The 20,875-nt window shown below is 39.0% G+C and overlaps 1 protein-coding gene across 1 annotated transcript; it reads right to left on the bottom strand.

Annotated features, from left to right (window-relative positions):
• Positions 1–1,003: 1,003 nt before the first annotated feature.
• hnrnpul1l (heterogeneous nuclear ribonucleoprotein U-like 1 like) lies at positions 1,004–20,811 on the bottom strand. Its single transcript, XM_055200475.2, has 16 exons — positions 20,664–20,811; positions 20,012–20,261; positions 19,281–19,667; positions 18,261–18,438; positions 18,106–18,179; positions 17,860–17,999; positions 17,676–17,775; positions 17,453–17,565; positions 17,078–17,344; positions 15,646–15,768; positions 15,440–15,568; positions 13,970–14,138; positions 5,404–5,670; positions 5,069–5,247; positions 4,740–4,925; positions 1,004–1,963 (listed from the first exon to the last, which is right to left on the bottom strand). The coding sequence occupies exons 2-16, from the start codon at positions 20,217–20,219 to the stop codon at positions 1,835–1,837; spliced, it is 2,649 nt and encodes an 882-aa protein (XP_055056450.2). The 5' UTR covers positions 20,220–20,261; positions 20,664–20,811; the 3' UTR covers positions 1,004–1,834.
• Between the last annotated feature and the right edge of the window lie 64 nt (positions 20,812–20,875).

Here is a 20,875-nt window from a genome sequence, read left to right as displayed (position 1 = left end):
ACAGTGGTTCTCAAACTGGGGGCCGGGGCCCCCAGGGGGGCCGCGAGATGGTGCCAGGGGGGCCCCAGTTTTATGACATTTCATAAAATACATTAATTTATCATGAATTCTGTGTAATTAAACCTAAAAAAATATAAGGCTACTAACCAACAGAATTACTTTGTATACTTTAATATGTTTTGTCTTATTAAAATGTTACGTTTTAGAACAAATTTGTTTTAAAAAAATTTGGGGGGCCGCGAAGGAATGCACCATATACAAGGGGGGCGCACGCTGAAAAAGTTTGAGAACCACTGCATTATGAGAATAAAAAATTATTTTCTAAAATTATATTTACAGAAATTAATTGAATTAGAAACCCACAATAAAAACACGAAATATAAAAATGTTTTGCCCCCGTTTTTTATTTATAGATGAAAACAAATAAGATTGCAAAAATTTGACCTTCAGCTAGGAAATGTACCTGGTTTTTAATTTAAAAAAAAAAATTGCGGTCATCTTCCATTGCGTCCATTCCTAAAACATTCAATAAACATTAACAAAAACTCACATTATTATTCTTCTGTATTTAATATGGAGAAAACAAAAGTCGGAGCTGATTACGACCTTGTGAGAAAGTCAGGTTTTACTACCACAATCCATGAAGAGAACTGCATTATTATTATTTTTATCTGAAAAACATTATAACCTTTGGTTCTGCAATTACATTGAGCTCTTGTAACCGTGTGAGAATTAAGGCTAAAGAGCATGAATGCCATGTTCAATCTATAAATAAAAGTAAATATAATTTTAATTTCACATTTAAGGTATAAAGGAGCTATTGAGATCTTCCAGATTCTGATATCAGACTGTAGTAGACATCTCATCTGACCACCCCAGTATAAAAGATTGAATAAGTCTTCACTTCTTAAAATTTAAGTTCAGAAGACACACCTTAATTTAGAGTAAAGAGGTTTAACTTTTTAAACGAATCCTTTTACATAAAAAATAACACAACACAGAATTGATTCTTCAGATTATATTCTCAAATACAAAATAATGAGATCTGATTTGACCAAACCATATGCAGACACTGCTTTACAGACATGACACAAGGTAAAAACATTATCCACACACAAGGAGCTACTTTTGATTATTACTAATTTGCAACATAGGAATAGAGGTGGATCAGACCTCTCCTTTAAAAATGGTATAAAAAAGAAAACAAAAGTTGGAGATGCGTTATTCTGCTCAAGATTTAGGCTAATAAAACTTCCAGTATGATTTAAACTGTTAAGTGGTCTTAAATGGATGATTAAATACAGGCGAATGACCATACAGAACAATATCCATAACCATCTACAGCAAAATGTGGTTCTTTCATCTTAATAGAAAAATAAAATCAGTGGTAAAACTACTGGAACACAGGGAAACATCCTGTCTCTATACATCAGTGAATCAAAGCGTGCAAAGCCAAATTATCTATCCCGCTCCTCCAATTCAAGCACAACAGAGTACTTGAGCCGTTTGGAGCGGACTTTACAACACATTACTAATTTCAAATGCCAAACTTCTCATGTACAAGTAAAGGAAAAAAGTCAAAGATCAAGCTGCATGTAAACAAATAATTAGTAGAGAAGCAAAAAGGGAAACTTGCCGCCAGGACTCAAACTGAGCACCGTAGGGCTGGTTACCTTTAAAGTTGGCATAAATAGGGAGAGAATAAATTTTTTGAGAGAGCAGGCAAAAAAGGGGAAGACTAGGTACGAGATTAGGGCTCACAAAACAAGGATTGGATGAGGAATGCTGCTTAGGGAATGGGCCGAAGGGGCCGTATGAAGTGGCTGCAATGCTACTACTGCGTTCCCGGGGTGCCCTGACTGCCTTGGGGGTTCTGCTGGTAGCTGCCGTAGTTTCCATATTGATTGTAGTACTGGTTCCACTGGCTCTGGTTCTGATAGTACTGCTGCCACTGCTGAGCGTACTACATAAAAAAATAAACATATCACCAACACATTGCAAAAAGAGCAGATTTAACTTTTTTTTTTAAACAATTTTTACACTCTTTAAAAACAATGTAAGTGATGCGTACCCATCCTGAACTACGCACAATCCTCTAGATATAGCACATGCCACTTAAAATGTAAAACTATGGGATTATGTAGTGATTAGTAATTAACTGATATATTTAGCGGGAGAAGTGACGGGTTTAAATTGTCGCAAACTAATATTAGGTCAGAGTCCGCTGCTTGTGTTTTAAGTAAACATGCTGCAAAGTGTTTTTTATGTGTATGTAAAAGCTTTCTCTGATATTTTAGCACAATTGATGAAATAAGATTGTGCACTTTTCACATGCTAATGAAAAGACGCAGCCGCTTTAGTTTAATGAAATTTAATGAAAGCCTAATGATAGCGCTGTACACTGTACGTTCACCCCTCGAAATCAAAAACAATGTAAAACACTGTGTTCGGTACATCACATTAGATCAATAGGTGGAGAGTAGGCACTCTTTTGCGTCTGTTTGAACACATTCGACCACATGTGTATTTATGCATTTTCAACTACGTCTAAATGTGATCGAAAGTGGACGAGCTCAAAACATTTTACACCTGTCTCTAACCCCGGGTTCACACCAGCCGCGTTTGAGGCGGCAAAATTGCGTCTACCGCGTCTAGTTTGCCGCTTGAACATTTTGATTTTACTCGCTTCATTTGTGCGTGAAATTCTAGTCACCAAGACATTCACGCGAAAAATTCGCATCATGGGAGGGCCTTCCATAGGCTTGTGCGACTCCGCTCGCTTCCTGTAATCACGTCACTACTAGAGCAAGCTCCTGATTGGTTAACGCAGCGCGTTTTTTCCGCCAAAGTTCACATTTTTCAACGGGCGCGTTTGCCTTGGCCACGCTCAATTCGCGCCATTTGCGCTAACTAGATGTGCGAATGAGGCGGAATTGCGTCTACTGCACCGTGCTAAATGCCTTATTCGAGCCGCAAACCTCCAGACACGCATCAACGCGTCTTTACATTGACTTAACATTGAAATCACTCGCGCTTGACGCCTCTACCGCGGCTGGTCTGAACGCAGTATTAGGGTCGACCACTTGTGATCCAATTGATGAAAACGCATCTTAATACCAGGTGTAAACCACCCCAAGCCTACAATTGCAAGACACTAAATTGACCAATCATCATTATTTTTTTAATGTAACGTTATGACACAACACTGCGGCGTGCAGCAAAGTCTTTTTTTCGAAAGGTAGCATAAGGAGTTACGTACACAGCACTGCTAAAGCTATTTTTCTCACTATCACACTACCAATATTTTAAAAACAGCCAATAGTCATAGTCGATATCTCCTCTCAATCAAAAGAGAACAGAAAAATGCAATGAATTTTGCGCTTGGTGTATAGAAAATGTAAAGAAATTTCACTAGTTTGATATTAATGGTCATTATGTAAATTTATACAATGGTGGCTTTTGAATGCTTTATTCTGATTGGTTCAGTAATGTTCCATGGGTGTTTATTATTTTTCTGTAAAATGTACACCTAACTTGTCAAAAATGTCTTAAAATAATCTCCAGAGCAATGTTTGTGGTAACCGTGGTGTAAGTAGAATAATTGACTCCGGTCAATTATTTGAAAATAATGCACACCGCTTCGCGGTGTGTCGTCAATTATTCCTTAAGATTAACATTCAGAAAATGTAATCTTCAGAATTTAATTAATATAACCAACAATCTATAGATATCGGCTAATTAAATTTAATATCGGCACATCTCTAACTTATATACATTAGTAACTTATTTATTTTAGTTTGTACAACTGTTTTTGCAAATATTTATCAAGTACTTAAAGGATTAGTCCATGTTCTTCAAAAAATATATAAAAAAATCCATATAATTTACTCACCACCATGTCATTCAAAATGTTGATGTCTGTCTTTATTCAGTCAAGAAGAAATTATGTTTTTTAAGAAAAACATTCCAGGATTTTTCTCATTTTAAGGGACTTTAATGGACCCCAACACGTAACACGTTTAAATACGTCATCTGTGACCTTTTGACGTGATGACGAATTACGTGAGGTAGCGCTTGCGCGTCATACGACCGGAGGAAAACGGAAGTGTGTTTAAAAGTGAATTTTTTTCTTGGCATAATTGACAATCGTTTCGCTAGATAAGACCCTTATGCCTCGTTTGGGATCGTTTAGAGTCCTTTGAAACTGCAATTTTAAACTGCATTACAACTGTTAAGTGTTGGGGTCCATTAAAATGAGAAAAATCCTGGAATGTTTTCCTCAAAAAACATAATTTCTTCTTGACTGAACAAAGAAAAACATCCACATTTTGGATGACATTGTGGTGAGTAAATTATCTGGATTTTTTTTAAGAAAATTGACTAATCCTTTAAGATTACTTAAGGATTACTCACAATAAATGTTTATTTAGATTCACCCATGTTCTATTTGTCTTGTATAATAGGAAAAATGTAATTACAGTATACATTATATCGACCTCATCGGGCTTTTACAATTTCTGTATTGATCATATAAAAAAACCATACTGGTCAGCCAATAACAGTGTCGCTAGCCTTAGCAGAAAATTTTGAATCATTTGGAGAAACAAAATAACACCTAGGGTTGCCATAACAAAATTTGGTCGTAGGTACTACCGTGCACTTAAAAAAAATATGGTTACATCTTTTAAATGCGTTATAAATCTCCAATAACATCTACTTAAGTCAATTGATAAGCTCACCTGCTGGTACTGCTGATTATAGCTCTGCTGCTGCTGCTGTTGGCTGTAGGTCTGTGCTGTGGATGCTGGGGTTTGACTGTAACTCTGGCTGTATCCTGGATACTGACTGTAGCTTCCATAGTTGTAACCTTGGTTATAGTTGCCCTGGTTATAGCCCTGGTTGTATCCTTGACTGTAGGACTGAGGCTATAAAAGATGAATAAAACAAGCATTTTAATTTTAAAGTTCAAACTGAAGAAATGACTACTAATCATCGTTAATTTCTTAGCTATTATTTCAATTCTGGTTCACGTAGCAGAAATTTCGATGCAACATTTAAGTCTCCATACCTGTGACTGGCTGTAGCCTCCATTGCTGCCAGTGCCGCTCTTGCTGTAAGAACTGGGGCGGTTGTGGGAGTAGCTGCCCCCAGACGGCTGGTTGCGGTTGTATCCCCCACGGCTGCCCGAGCCTCCATCCCTGTAGTTATTTCCATAGCGATTCTGGTTGTAGCCTCCACGATTATATCCTGATGAACAAGTCATTCCAAGTCAATTAATAGGCAATAACTGGCTTCATTTTGGCTTTATTCAGTCAAAAGCGAAGGTGCGCAAAATGACACCTCGCTTTCCCAATGTGCGCTTCCAGGACATGCAAAGCTAACAAATCATTTTGTGAATCTTACCTCCTCTGAAGCCTCCACCTCCCTGGCCGCCTCGATTTTGGTAACCACCTCTACCACCCTGTGATCCACCGCGATTGTCGTAGCGCTGGTAGCTACCACGGCCGCGGAAGCCACCCTGCCGGTTATCGAAACGCTTTTCGGGCGGAGGGCCGGCTTTGCGGCCTTCTTCGTTGTATTGCTTGATGAGAGCGTCTGCTTCTTCCCGCTGCAGTTCGATGAATCTCACTTCGTCCAGGTACTCGCCGGCGTCGGGCAGCACGAAGTTTGCTACAGGAGCAGAGGCACGCAATGAGGGACAGAACAGGTGTGCCGGGAAAAGACAAAGAGAATCATTATCAGCACCATACAGTGGTGACAGAAAAAATATGGGGGAAAGGGCAGAAAAAAGGGACAGAGATATAGAAAGAGAGAGAGAATTTGAGCATGTGGTGATTAAGTTAACATGCTCTAGGACAAACATTGCCTTAGATGTGTAAGGGAACACTTGTCTCAGAGTCAAAATATGCAGACAATGTAAGGGGGGATATCACAGGGAATGAAAACTAAACTAAAAACAGTTGCCAGAAAAAGAGTGCAATAATAAAATAGATCTCTTCATATTGAAAATGACTTCAATTAGGGCTGCACGATTATGACAAAAATCATAACTGTCGATTGTTTCCATTGATATTGTAGTTATAATTATTAAATGTAGATTATCAGAAATGAAGTGTGTTTTTTAATGTGTCTTAACTTTCTGTGAAGCAGCTACATTCCTCTTTACAATCAAAACTAAGTAAAATGTGCTCTTAAAATACTTTATTACTGTTGCATAGTCTTAAAAGGTCAACTACACATAAAAACAACAGCATATACACTCTTGTTTCTGTATTAAAAATGCAATGCGTAACATTTTATCAGTAAAAATTAACAAAAATCAGTTATTGAATATGTAGGAAAATATCTGAGCTTAAAACTGTCTCCTTACCTTGCCCCAATTCATAATAGTAAGCTTATAATAATGATTTATAATTTGAGCTGTCAGGTCGGTATTCCCAGGAAAAAGTTTGAAAAACGTCATTCGTCTTTACACGATGACGTCACGTCCACAGACAAAAAAGAGGAGCCACCGGCTTTATTGCAGAAAACATCTGCTTAGAGTTTAAACGTGTCATCTAGATGGCGGCGTTTAATCTGTAAAGTTTTAAACGACGATCATTGGGAACGTCATGTAAATATTTCCGTTTATTACATTCTTACATCTAGTGAATCATCTGTTAAAACAGTGAAAGCTCAAACTGCGAGTTCGTGCTAAAACAATAGCTAATATCAGTCAGGCTTTTCAACATCTGAAGGGATTAAACTCAACCGGTAAGGCATCAGTTAAAACACGTGTTTTATCATTACGTTTGAAAAAATATACGTTAGCGGCAGATATACTGTATTACTTTACTTCAATGTTTTCTTCATGCTTATTTGTGGCGGCACATCTGCCGGGCAGATGGGTGAAAATTAGGGCTATGACGATTAATCGTGCAAATGCGCGTTTTCTTAATGAATGAATTTTAATGAATTACAGTGAAATGCCGCCACATCCAAATGCCAGAGGGCGCTCCCGTGCAGAAACGCCATTTGTGCCACAGAAGAAGTAGCATTACAAAAGCTATTCCAGGAAATGTCTATAGGAATATTTATATCGCTGATTTTCAGATAGTTCCAGGTATTATCATGATAATAAAGAATATTTTGAATGATTGTATTTGACGAGTGTTGCTTTTTTTAAATGCACGTTATAAACGACTCAAACTCATAGTGATTTTAGATTGATAAGGACTTCCTATTGATCACAAAGCCGTAGTATATGCACAAGCTGTGCATGAAACACTGAATCTGAACCTTGCGATTCAGAATCGATTTCAGACAGATGCATCGTCACATCCCTAGTGAAAATAGAGAACTAATAAGAGTTTTGGTCGGTCGTTTTCAGATTTACTGTCATGTGGTTGTATATATTGACAGATCTGCGATCACAGACATCAGATTCATCCGCGAAGAATAGCGTGGTGAAGGATTTCGCATCTTTGTTTAAATATTTAAATTAGCAAGGCCTAAAACACGTTTAAAAATTTTATTTTGTGACAGTGGGGCCAGTGACTGTCCCGAGCATCGTTCACTTTTGGCCCAAGCCATCCTTACGAGCCGTGCCTGAAGTAAAGCCTGAAGTTAATAATCAATTCAGGGATTTCAGAATCAATTTTGTTTTATTAAATTGAAGATTGGTTAAAAACAGAGATTCAATATTTTTGTATCCAGCCGTATTGAACTCTTTCCCAACAAGAATTTTTTCAAACCAATGCATTGCTGCATATATAAAAAGGCTAGATATTCTATATTATTCAACACATTTGTAGACAAAAGTGGGCTGACAGCAGATTAGCAGAACTATAAACTCGAGTTAGCCGCTTAGCTTGAGTAAGCCCAAAGACATTTAATTTTAACAACAACGTCACTGATATAAAATCGCGAGATAGCAACGGTTAGTCATGCCTCCTGGTAAAAAGAGCCAATCACCATTCAAAATCCTCTGCGAGAAACAATTTGCGCATGCGCTGGTCCTAGTATAGATCATAAACCCCATCTCCCTCATGGTATATAATGGCACCTGAGACCAACAAAACAATTTAATTAAACTTCAAATATCTTTTTCCGAAGCTGGTTTCTGTCATTTACTGTAGTTTTCATTAAGCTGATGTAAATGTAAGTGTTTGTTTTAAAAATACGTTTCATTTTAGTTATTAATGCTATAAAAACGGTGGTTTGACGTCATGATGTGACAGCTGTGATATGCGCATTCTGCGAGAGCGGGGCCTTGATTTTGCGGCTTTACTTCCTGCTCACTACTGCGCAGGACTGGTCCCGAAATTGCTACTGCGCAAACGCCATTACAGGACACTGGCGGCTTCACTTTTCACCAATGGAAGACAGCGAACGGTCGTCGTCCATCTTTTTTTACAGTCTATGGTTGCACATATGATGGTGGAGTGACGCAACTTCCTTAAAAAAACGTTGTTAAGCCGGTTAGCTTGATTGCACACAACACAATGTACAAAACTTCATATTTAGCACGGAACCTAAAAGCAACTACTAATCATACTTATTAATCTGTCCAAATAAACTAGGCACTAACCCATACTTTATGGTTAACCTGGCTTACAGATTAGAAAAGCAGTCATCAATGACTGTTGTGGTATCGTAGATAAATAGCATTTTAGTAAATTTGACTAATTATTCACAGCCACTTTCACAGTGCAGAGAGAGAAAGCATAGTGTCTTCTTGACGTAAGGTTATCAGGCATGAAAACGGGTCAGGGGTGAAAAAGGTGAGAAGGGCGCTCGAGGGGCGATGTGGCCTCTGATGGGGCCGCGAGGTGGGAGGACCCCCCAGAATAAATATTATGGGCTCATTAGGGAACATGCTGTAACTTAACTTATTTATTCTTCAGGCATGTGATTGGCCAAGGACAAAGAAGTAAGGAACTCAACATCCCTCCACGTGCGCAGAAACAAAATTCCCACCATAACATACATGACCATTATCAATTATTTAATTCTGACGGACAATTTAGATTTAAAATGTAAACATTTGACTAGTAACAGAAACCATGTTTAATTAAATGGGTTGATAAATGTGGAAAGCTGTAACAAGTAGCATTCCCTTACTATTTTACATCTGCAATAATTTTATTTTGCCATAATCAGACCATCAGTCACAAGGTCATACAATTTTAAGTTGGCCTTGCAATAGGGCGGACCTGAAGGCCTACATCTAATTTAAAATGAATTAATTTTACAATATAGTACTGGTTAAATGAATTACATAATGGTTTTTGAGTCATGGGTTGAATAATTTTCAGATAAGCAAAAAAGTGATGTGGGAAAATAAAATAAGAACAAATCAAGACATTACAAGCATATAAAATAGAAAAGAACAAAGTTACAAATAAAGTAAGATCTAACATTATTGATTAGGTAGAAAAACAGTATCAAATTAACATAACACTGTTTTCATACTATAAATTAAATATAATTAATCTTTTTAAAGCTATAAAGGTGATTTTCCTTTTGTCTTTTGTAGTTTGATTAACATTATGACTCAAACATAAGCATTTCTTTTAAGACGAACTGTCCCTTTAACAACGGAGAAGCGCTGATCTATACACTGACACATCTGATCAACTGCTCACTTATAATAAACGACTGTTTTTATGAGAATACTTGCAGAGAGTGTGGTATTACAATAAAGTTTGTGCGTACATCTCCTGTCAAGCCCAAAAAAATATGCGTTTGCTTTGCGTGATTTTTGAAACGCGCGTTGGGCGTGGGCTTTTGAGTTTGTGCTCGTATGCGCACTGAAAACAATTTACTTTAGCATCTTTTGTCGCTCAAATAGTCTAAAATCGCTTAAATGTTACTGTAAACGCTAAACTTTCTTATTAACTGTGTTAGTAACAGTATGTTCTTATTACAGCATTTCATGCAATATTTTGCAGTTTCACCATATTTACATTTAAGTACTTACAGCCGTAGACTAGTAGACCAATGTGACTTACAAGCTAGGAGTACGTCCATAATTCGTTCAATCCATACCAACAAAAATCTTTTAGGTCACTTTGCTGTGTCAGTCTGTGTAGATATGTTGTTTTAATTGGTTGATGCCTTACAATTCCACAATGATAGTTTTACAGCGTTTTGTGTTGACTTTACGTCCCGAAGGCAGTCGCTCTACGCATCTATAACAAGCTTATATGACGAAAAACACAGAAATGCGGATGACATCACAGTAGCGCGAGAGCTGTTCAAAAGCAGACTTCCTTATGGCTTCTCGATTCACTCTCGTGATACTTTGATGTCACCTGCCTGCTTGTCGGTTTTTGCAGCGCAGCATGAACTCAAACAAATCTAAAGTCTGGGATACATGTTTGGATGACGGCGAAGGGCGTGTCTTCAAACAACGCGCGCATATCCCCCTCCCCCAAAAAATTTTTTCTCATCGAATCTACATGATTCACGTGGGTCACCTTTTTTGGCTTCAAAACGGCGAATTTCGCCGAAAAGTGAGGGATTTTCATGCCTGGGTTATACACATGATAAGTGCATTCGCGGTAGAGACTATGTAGAACGGATGGCAAGTCATGACGTAGCAACTTTACGGAAACGGAATTCGAACTCTGTAAGACTTCTCTGAGTCGACTCTTCTTTTGAAAGCCAATAACTTCAGTTATGGTTCACTTTCAGCTTTTGCTGACTGTTTACATGCACTTACAACTAGGCGCATATAGTCTTTTTTATTTTGAAATTTTAAGAGCAATAAACATATATTGAAATGTTTCCATTCAGTTATGTAAATCAACATGTATAAATTGCTATCAGTTAATTAATCGGGAGGTAATCCAGAATCGAATCGAAGTCGAATCGGACTGATAAAATGAATCGTTAGATTAACAGAGGCATCGAAAAAATAATCGCTAGATTAATGGTTTAGAAAATAACTGTTTATCCCAGCCCTACTTACAACCTCAGCATGAAAGGTTATTTTCTCGATAGCATAATACGTGCTTTTTAAAGATCAGATTCAGAACAATGATCCAAACATAAAGACAGTATTTACTGCTTTTGGATTAGGGCTGCAACTAACGACTATTTTAATAGTCGACTAGTCACCGACTATTGAAACGATTAGTCGACTAATCGAATAATTATTAATTTTTTCTAAAATGTAGCATGAGATTGCTTTAATTCTGTGGAAAATGATAGTAAACAAGAAAGAAGGGGGTACTTCAATGAAATTTTTTTACAATCAATGAAAACAAGTGTTACATTTTTAATAATATATATATATATATATATATATATATATATATATATATGCTGTATTTTTTAAGTTTTGAAGGTTTAAATCAAAACAAACCAACTGCAGTTGAATTGATATTAATTTGAATGCACAACCAAAAAAAAAAACGAGATTTCTGAAAAATAAAAAAAACAGAGTTATATATATATATACTCAGTGAGGGAATTAGCCTGTTGCAGGGTGCACGTCTGCTTCTTTTGCAGAAAGGGGTCCATGGTGGCTCTCTTCTTCAGACTGCATGCATTTAATTTAAAATACTTTTGTCAGCCACAGTCGGGCATAACGTTAAATCCTTTATTTATTTATTTTAAAGCGAAAATACGCATATAAAATGTACAACGTACATCCAAAACAAAACGTATTGGCTTCCGTGTTATTTAACTCTTACCGAGGCAAGTCAAACACCGTTTTATTCAGCTGGCCGACGTGCTTTCTCTTTAAATGTTCGTGCATGACCGAGGTGCTGCCGTGAAACGCAAAGACTGCTTTGCAAACCATCCAGGTATTCTTTATATTCGCCGTATCCAGGCTAAAATGCTCCCAAACTTCAGATGTTTTGGTACGCGCATCTGCTGCGTTGGACGCTGCCATTTCTGTATGTTATCGCTGAGCAGAGAAGCTAATGCGCATGTGCGACTCTAGGCAGAGATTGTAATGAAGAGAGATGCCTCACTCGGCCGGAAAAAACATGTTTGGCGACAACTTCGACAATGATATTAATTGTCGACTATTTCTATTATCGATTTTTGTCGACAACGCCGACGAATCGTTGCAGCCCTATTTTGGATACAAAGATGCTGCATTGTTTTATAAGGATGGTAACAGTGCAATCTACTGCATAATTGCAGAAATACGAATTAACTGAATTTTTCGTCATTGGCGGGGAAGTATTGCCTTTTAATTGACGAGACTAGTCAATGGCGGGGAAAAAGTTCAAATTTGACATGGCATGATAAGTGTGTGGGACACTAGGGCTGTGTATCGCCAACAATTTCCCGATACGATACGTATACTTATACAAGGTCACGATACAATGCACATAACGATACAAGACTATTTTGAATCAGGGGTCTTTAGCGTTTTTTGGGTCGGGGACCCCTTAGATGAGAAAGGCATGGAGCAGGGACCCCCTGATACTAAATGTGTAAAACTGATATTTAAGTAATCAGTAAGTGCCTTTTCGTATTAGGCACAACGCAAAGTGGAGTAAAGTACAACTATTGACCAACCAGAATCAAGGACTGGAACTGTTTTATAAATAGAAACAAACCATATTGTCACACAGCCATACTATATTAAAAAAGCACATTGGCACTATTATGCTGTTGTTGTACATGCATAATTTTTTTGTTAAAGTAGATTTAGTTTTTATATGAATATAATAATAATAATATGAATATAATAATAATTATATAATATTATTTTAAGGTATTTGCAGTGTAATAGATTTTCATTTTACTGTGAATTTACCTGAACCTGGGCTTTCAGTTTATAAAGATGACTGATCATGGTGAATGGCACAAAAACTCTCTATTCTGGTGGGGATAGAGGTTAAATGCGAGCGATAGTTTTGTCAAAGTTTATAATGCAGACGCGGTGTGGTGTCATTTGCCTGTTGAGTTAGTTCTTTAAATCTGAACCGCGTGAAACAGCCGTCCAAGTTCAGAAATATAACTTAGATGAGACAATGTCGCACTGATTCTAAAATAACTTTCTGAAAGAAAGACACACATGCCTATAAGATTTACCTGTTTTATGATGCCTTTTCTGCCGCTACTGTTGCTTTGTAAGTGTACATTTATAATCTTCAGATATTTTATTTTGATCCGCTTGCTACTGAACGCGCGCCTTCGCGGCCACGCACATGCACAACTTAAAGGGGACATGTAACGTTTTTTATTGTACATATATTTAACGTTTTTAGCAAAAAATAGCTTGTGGTCAAACATCATTTGGCGGACCCCCTGCAGTTCCGTTGCGGACCCCCTGGGGGCCGCGGACCCCCGGTTGAAGACCCATGATATAGATCAATCGTAGCTATCGAAATTAGATCAACAGTAAAATAAGTATTTTTAAGATGCCTCCTTAATTAAACACTTAAATTAAAGCTAACTACTGATCGGTACTCTAAACACATCACATGTGCTCTTCTTAGGCATCCACATAAAAAAGACTATAGGAAACACCAACATATACATTTTTAAGTCAGTAGCAAATTAAACGCACGAAACTTAGCTCAAGTGGAAAGCTGCAATTATGCTTTTTTATGTGTACGCAATCACAATTCCGACAAGTTTTTCGTTTAATTGTGCAGCCCTATGTCCCATAATTTATTCACCCTTTAGTAGTGCACCCGATACAAACTGCTTGGTTGGCTGAAGTGAATTACTGAGCACGAGCCAATCTCTTCCTCAATCCTGATTATCTGAACCGGTTGTAGTTGTTGGAAATGGCATGAGAGACAATGCAAGAAAATGTGGTTAACAGTACAGAGGGGAGATGAAAAGATAAGAGGAGCTCTTTTATCTGGCAAAAAGGTTTTAACAGAAGGAGGGACGGGTGGTTTCTTCCAAGTCTTAAAAAAAACAAAAAAAAAAACAAAACAAAAAAAACAGCAAAAGCAGATCTGGTGTGTAGTTGTTGAACATTTGTTTTTGTTATCCATGGCATTCCTACCTTTCATTTCTAACACAGCATGATCGGGAACATCCTTCCCTTCCTCATCAGTTCGCTTTAACGTTCGCTCTTTTAAATCCTCATCCGTGGGACAAATTACAATAGCCTTGCGTTGAAAACCTTCAAAAGGACGCATTTTTCGTCTCTGGGCTGATCCATAAACATTTGTCTAGCAATGGTGACAAGAAAGAAGTAGAAGCTGTTCATTATTTGCTTTTGTTACGGCTTTGCGTTCCGTAGGAGGGGAATTGGATTCCTGCAACGATGAAAGTGAGAGAATTTTTTTTCATGTCTATTGTTACTGCTCTGGAACAGCTAACGGTTGTCTCTCACAACCCCAACTGACTTACCGTCAATTCAGGACTGATTCGGGTTTGTGACTGACATTATGTAGGGGACCCCATGTACTACCTCAAGCTTTCCGTAGCCATTTTTAAATACACTCAAATGAGAGATGAGAAAAAAATGGCGGACATGATGATAAGAAGAATATTTTACGAAATTACATGATTGTTCATACATTACATTCAATGTTTTTACATTTTAACAGTCTACAGGCTTCCTATTCATCACAGCCTTATGTTTGTCATGTGCAACTTTCACTACATCAACTGCTTCTTGGTTTCCTGACCTCCATGACTTTGTCTGTCCTATAAGATGCATGTACGCTGTGCAATGTACGCAAAACTAATACTTGTGTATTTCAAAAAGACATGCATTAAGTATTTGCATTTTAAATGTATGCACAATGCTAATTTCTGTCCTGCCTGGGTCCCCTTCCTTACCTTTACTTACCCAAGGTTCAAGGACCAGCAAGCCCGACGCAGACAAACATTTACTACCTACCGTTGCATACTCACAATTTCCTTTGTAAACCATTAGCATGTCCTTTGACCTTACCTACCTTATAACCTCTCGAAACAGTCCGCCTGCAAACTTCAAGCAAGTTAATTGCACTTACCTGCCATTCATTATTAAACACAACAATCAAGTAAAGTTCCAAGTTAATCTAAAGTTCTGGTTTTCTTTACGATTACTCAAGCAACAGAAGGTGTTTTCTTACTCACCAGGCAGTGACTACTTGTTTTTCAACATCTTACTAATGACATGGACTACTTGTACAGTGTGGCAAGATTTCTTTACAACAAAGCATACATGACAAAGTCAAAAATATTCATTACGACAACACACTATACTGCAGACTTTCCCTGCTTGTTTTTGTAGGGTTTAAGCAAAACAAAACATAATTCAGCAACATGTTCAGGACAAAGAAATGGGATTGAGAAAAAAACAAGTCTTCAGGTGCACAATACGCTAACCAATGCTTTGGTCTATGCTACAGAAAGAGCAGAAGTGCATTAATGAACATGTGCATCAGTGAGCAGCAAAGGATTTGGGGGTTGGGTTGAGGAAAGGGAAGTGGGTTTTTAGCGGCGTGGACCGCACGGAGGCAGGCAAGTATATCAGTACCTGGTCCAGGATGTAGTTTCGCTTCTTGCGGGCAGCAATCTGGATTAGCCTGTTGAGACACTGCGTAGCCTGCTGAATAAGTACGTCCCATCGTCCGGAGTAGTTACGCTGGCGACGGAGTCCCATGACCTAAGAAAATTTGTCAAAGTGAACATTAAACATGATAATGACATAATCACAAGACATATATTATTAACCTATTATACCTTCATCTTTTCCATGATAGCATTTGTGCCCAGAATGTTGAACTTTTTTTCTGGGTTCTCCTCGGCATGTTTTATGGCCCAGGTTGTTTTTCCACTTCCAGGTAGACCAACCATCATCAGGATCTAGGAAAAAAACACATCAAACTAAGACTTCACAAACCAGGGCTCACCAACTTCTTTGTTAACCATTTACATGTTTTACATTTACACTTATGCCTCTGGCAGATTCTTTTATCCAGTGACTTACAAGTGCATTCAGGCTATACATTTTTCTTGTATTCTCGTATCCTTGGGGTCTAACATGAAAAATGTGTCTATCTGAACATTCAGAGATTAAAAATAAAGACTAGGGCTGTGACGGTGGCAGAATTTTGGTGGTGGTGCAGTGGTTACAGATTGTATGTGGGGAAGCGTGCACGCGTTCATTCACGTATGTGCACGGGCACATTGATGCATAGGTCTTAAATATAATGCATACATATATTTTGAAAAATATCTGAAGCGGAGGAAAGTGACGCGGTCACGTTTTCCGCGTGATTTTAGATGCAATATGTAAAGTAAATGTTATGCAATTGAGCATATGTGCTTGGCCATTTCGGTGGGTGCTTGAGCCAAGCCTCATAGCACCCACGGGATTGGCGCCTATGTGCATGTTTATTGTAGCACTTCCATTCATGAAACAACAAGTGAGGAACTTTTTTGGGATTATAATGTTTTCAGCTACGCTGATAATGTGTTCTGATGGTGTACTGGTAGCACAGATTGATACTTTTTCGCAACCTTGAGAGTCCAAGAAAGAATATCTTTGTTCAGCCCAAAGCCAGTGGATCATCACTGATATCAGTCGACTACCCTTGCAAATAGCGCACTTACTCTGATGCTGCGTTCACACCAGCCGCAGTAGAGACGGCAAAACTTAGCTATTCGCGCGTAGTTAGACGCTTGAACATTTGAGTTTACTTGCTTCATTCGCGCGTGAAATTCTAGCCATTCGAGACATTCACGTGGAAATTTGCGTCATGGGAGAGGCTTCTGTGACTCCGCTGAGACTCCTCTCGCTTCCTGTAATCACGTCACTACTACAGCAAGGTCCTGATTGGTTAACGCTGCACGGAAATCTGCAGAAGTTCAGATTTTTCAACTCGTGCATTTTCAGCGGCAACGCTTATTTCATGCCCACCGCACCCGCAGGATGCCTAATCGCGTCTTTGCATTGACTTAACATGTAAATCACTCGCGCTTCTGTGCCGCGTCTGGTGTGAACCCTACATGAGTCTGTTGGCTGTTTACATACACACAAACTTGAAGACCTCTCGCTGGAGGAGATTGTACTTTATATTTTTCAGTTTGTGACGTTCACACCACCGCAGGCCACACTTGACAACCATCATAGCCTACACATTTATCTCAAAAGTAAAGTGCAACATCAAACCTCGCAGTCAGCTTTAGTGGCAGGTCCCACTGTCCCTCTGACTCTGTCTGCCAGCTGAAAATCCTGAATGAAGGTGTAGCCCTCTGGTTGGGGGAAGAAGGGCTCCTCCTTTTGTCCAAAGTTGAATTCCACAGCACAGTTCTTCACCAATACATGTGGGAAGAGAGACTGTCCAGCAAGTTCCTCTCGAGAGACGCGGAAACAGGATCCCAGCAACTTGCCATTCTTGGAGAATGCCATGTCTACTTCATCACTGCTTTCAAAGTCCTACGGAAAAATCCCAGCAGAAAGAGATAAGAGTTATTTAATAATATGTTTTAGGGCATTCTTAAAAATCACAGCGGGTAATGTAAAAGTGTGAAAAAAAATACTTACAATATAGCAACCAAGAACATCATTTTCACCAAATTTTTCCCCATAATCCTCAAATTTACAGTTGGTGGACTTCTTGCCAGTTCCTCCGTAACCAAATGAATGCAGTTCTTCACCTGTAACATTAAACCACAAGCTGCTATTCTTTGCATCATTGCTAAAGAAATGCACATCACGAACCAAAGACGTTGTCCATTTTGGAGCTAACGTAAGTCTGGCAACTTACCAAGCTGAGTGCTGCATGAATCCAAGGACCATCCTATTCTCACCACATGAGGATCAGGCTCGCTGCTAGGAAGGTGTTTCACTGAAATTTCCTCAGTTATCTACATGACAAAGCAGAAGACACTGTCTGAAGCAAACAAACAACACTACCTCAAAATGCTTATATTAAGTGGTGCTATCATTACCTTAATTTCAAAGCACACACGCCCTTTGTTGACACCATAGGTGGCTCGGGCACCTGCCCACAAGTAGGCAAAACCCTCAATGGTCAGAGGGTAGCCACTGTACCGGTCACGAGCCACCTTGAAGTGCAGGTCACAATTATCTAAAGAGAAACAATATGGCATCGAATTAATATATACATATAGCATGAATTACATATGACTGTGTGTATGTAATTTAATATAACATGTCACTTTCAATTTACTCACAGGTGTCAATGACCACTAGCTTATCGTCAATCTCTTCTTCCTCTTCTTCGGCTGGAGGCTGTGGTGATCTCCCCCTGTAGCAAACAAAAAAACATTGAGATTAAGCAATAAATGCGAAACAAAAATTTAATTAAATAATCCGAAAAATAACCTGCCTCCTATCATCGCGATGCTCGTAGTAACTATATCCTCTGCTCTCATCGTACGACCTCTTGCGACTGTATGACGCGTACTGATCATCCTCTGTTTTGACTTGTGCATCCGTAGCACCCCATTCATTAGCTTGTTCAGCTTGCTGTGGAACGTCTTCTTCTGTTTTCACCTCAGAACCCTCTGAAATAAATTGCACAAATCATCAAATATATTCTGCATCTTCCCCGACACAGTAATGTAACTACCAAAAAAAACCACTTTTATGTTAAGTAACACTTTATTTGGATTTTGCAGACTATCATAGACAAACTGAATTATTTATAATTATCAGAATTATTGTTTTATCACCCAATTCACTATATTATGCAAATAAGGTAACATATAAACCACCACCGGAGTTGCCAGGCTGCTTTGAGTACTTGGTTGTGAAGGATGCGGCAGAAAACCAAGATCTGGCACAGTCTTGACCCGAGCTTTTCTCGCTATGATCCAAACACCAAAACAGAGCTAAATGCAGTGCATGCACTTGACTACATGATGTGTCTAAATACATGATGCATTACCAATAACCTGCCATGATCAATATACACAAAACAATAACTGTGCTGACCATCAGCGATTTTTTTTAGCTGTCGACATGACACATCTCATCACAGATGTCATTCTCAATGTTGCTGCTGGGCATAGGGTCGGCCACAGATGTCACACATAAACGGACTGGGTGTTATTGTTGGGATCTAAAGCTTGCCACATTTTCTGCATGACTGCAGCTGTGATCTCAAAGTTTTGAATATCAGTGTGGCAACTGTACTCGCCATAACGTCCTATATGCCACTAACTTTTATAATAAACCTCATTTGCATTAACAGATCTGCATGAGCAAATTGTTTTAATTTGCACACAGCTAAATCAGCACATACATGGCCTGGACTGTGGGTTAGTAAACACAACAAGTTACTGCATGCTAAAGTGGCACAACTGTTTAGTGAATTTGCACGAGTGACTCATGCACTTGACCTCACCTGACCCCTCCTGCTGGTTATTTTGATTGGAGTCTCCTTCTGGCATTTGGCGTGATGCCGGCTCCTCAGACGTCTTCTCCACCTGCGGCTCAGATTTTGTAGGACCTCCCTCGTTCATCTCATCTTCCTGCTCCATTGCTGGTTCCTTAATGTCTGGTTTCTTGGCCTCAGGCTCTTTACATTCATCCTGCTCATGCCCCTGACCCATATCTGCGGTAGAATCACTCTTTGCAAAACCAGGTGTAGGGGTCTCTGTGCTGTCCTCGTTGTCTTTGTTATTTTCGTTTTCCTGATCATCATTGCCATCCTGGAAGAGGTCTGTGCTGTTTCCATCGTCAAACTGTGCCTTGGCCTCTTCTCCATAATCTTGCTCCTTGCCTGAATGCTCTGTAGAAATATAGCACAATATATATACAAAAAAACCCAAAGTTGATTTGTTTGACTTAACACATGAATTTTCCAGTAATTAATATATGCACCTGCAATGACCAAAAACTATATGTTTTAAAGCCAAGCATTACTTTTTAGAACAATGTACATTTACTTTACTCTTGAAATGTCCATAACTTTTGTTTTCCAAATTCAAAGCGAAATATTGCCAATTAACCCTCATTATAAATATTTTCTCACAATCCCTGTGTAGCAAATCCCTCTGCAAAAACACAATGTGGACTGCCACTTTGTGACGTCACGTTAGCAACTCAGTTCAAAGGTTTCAATGCATGTTTTACCTTCGTCCTCCTGAAAATCGTTGCCATCCCCAGCCTCATAGTCTTGTTCCTTCTCACCGGGTGCCTCAGAGCCAGCGGCCTCGGCCTCCAGCGCCGCCTGCAATCTGTCCACCAGATCGGCCTTCAGTCCACGAGTGTCCAAGCCTCGACGCTGAAGCTCTTCTTTTAGCTCATTCACCTTGAGCTTTTTAACATTGAGCCCGCTCATGGTTCATTCACCTCCAATTGCAGTTTAATCCCAACTGTGCTCCTGTTAAACAGACGTAAACAAACGCGAGTGGTTACTTTACGCGCTCGCTCGGCGGATCATCGCTAATATTAGCCAGCAAGCTAGCAAAGTGAAACCAGGGTTTTCTGCAAATATACGGCCATTGCACGACATATTATGCATGTTTGGCCTTAATCACAATATATATCGCAATATGCATGACTTAACCTGACCATTTTAGATGTAAACAATCACCTGACAGGTTTAGTAAGAACTAAGCGAAGAATTAGCATTAGCTTAACGTTAGCAAACCGTTGACCTAAACATTGAGCGCGCAAATTGCAACAGACTCACACGCAAAAACAAAAGCAAAAAAATATGAATGTAAATAACTTTGGTTAACCATGAATAATAGCTTTTACTTGCAAATATTAAAATATTTACCCTTGTCCGTCTGGGTTTCCCTTAGCAAACTGTCGTAACGGCGGTGTCGAAGATGGAGGGTAACCGTGGCTGACTACTTCCTCCGCTCCGCCTCGAGACGGCGTGAGCGCCTTCAGTTCCTGCTTGCTCATTGGCTACAGCAGCTGTCAGTCTGAAGCTGACCTAGCCAATAACATTATTAATCGCTTTGAATCGTCTTTGCTTATTTGTTG

The sequence above is a fragment of the Misgurnus anguillicaudatus genome, chromosome 22, assembly GCF_027580225.2.
Source record: "Misgurnus anguillicaudatus chromosome 22, ASM2758022v2, whole genome shotgun sequence".
NCBI classification, from domain to species: domain Eukaryota; kingdom Metazoa; phylum Chordata; class Actinopteri; order Cypriniformes; family Cobitidae; genus Misgurnus; species Misgurnus anguillicaudatus.
This window is presented reverse-complemented; position numbering and strand designations above follow the sequence as displayed.

Excerpts from the sequence above, each read along its gene's own strand:
- hnrnpul1l (XM_055200475.2), bottom strand. The coding sequence starts at position 20,219 with ATGAGCGGGCTCAATGTTAAAAAGCTCAAGGTGAATGAGCTAAAAGAA. Across the intron at positions 18,000-18,105 it reads GCTAGTGGTCATTGACACCT|ATAATTGTGACCTGCACTTC; the intron begins GTGAGTAAATTG and ends GTTTCTCTTTAG. Across the intron at positions 4,926-5,068 it reads GAGGCTACAGCCAGTCACAG|CCTCAGTCCTACAGTCAAGG; the intron begins GTATGGAGACTT and ends CATCTTTTATAG.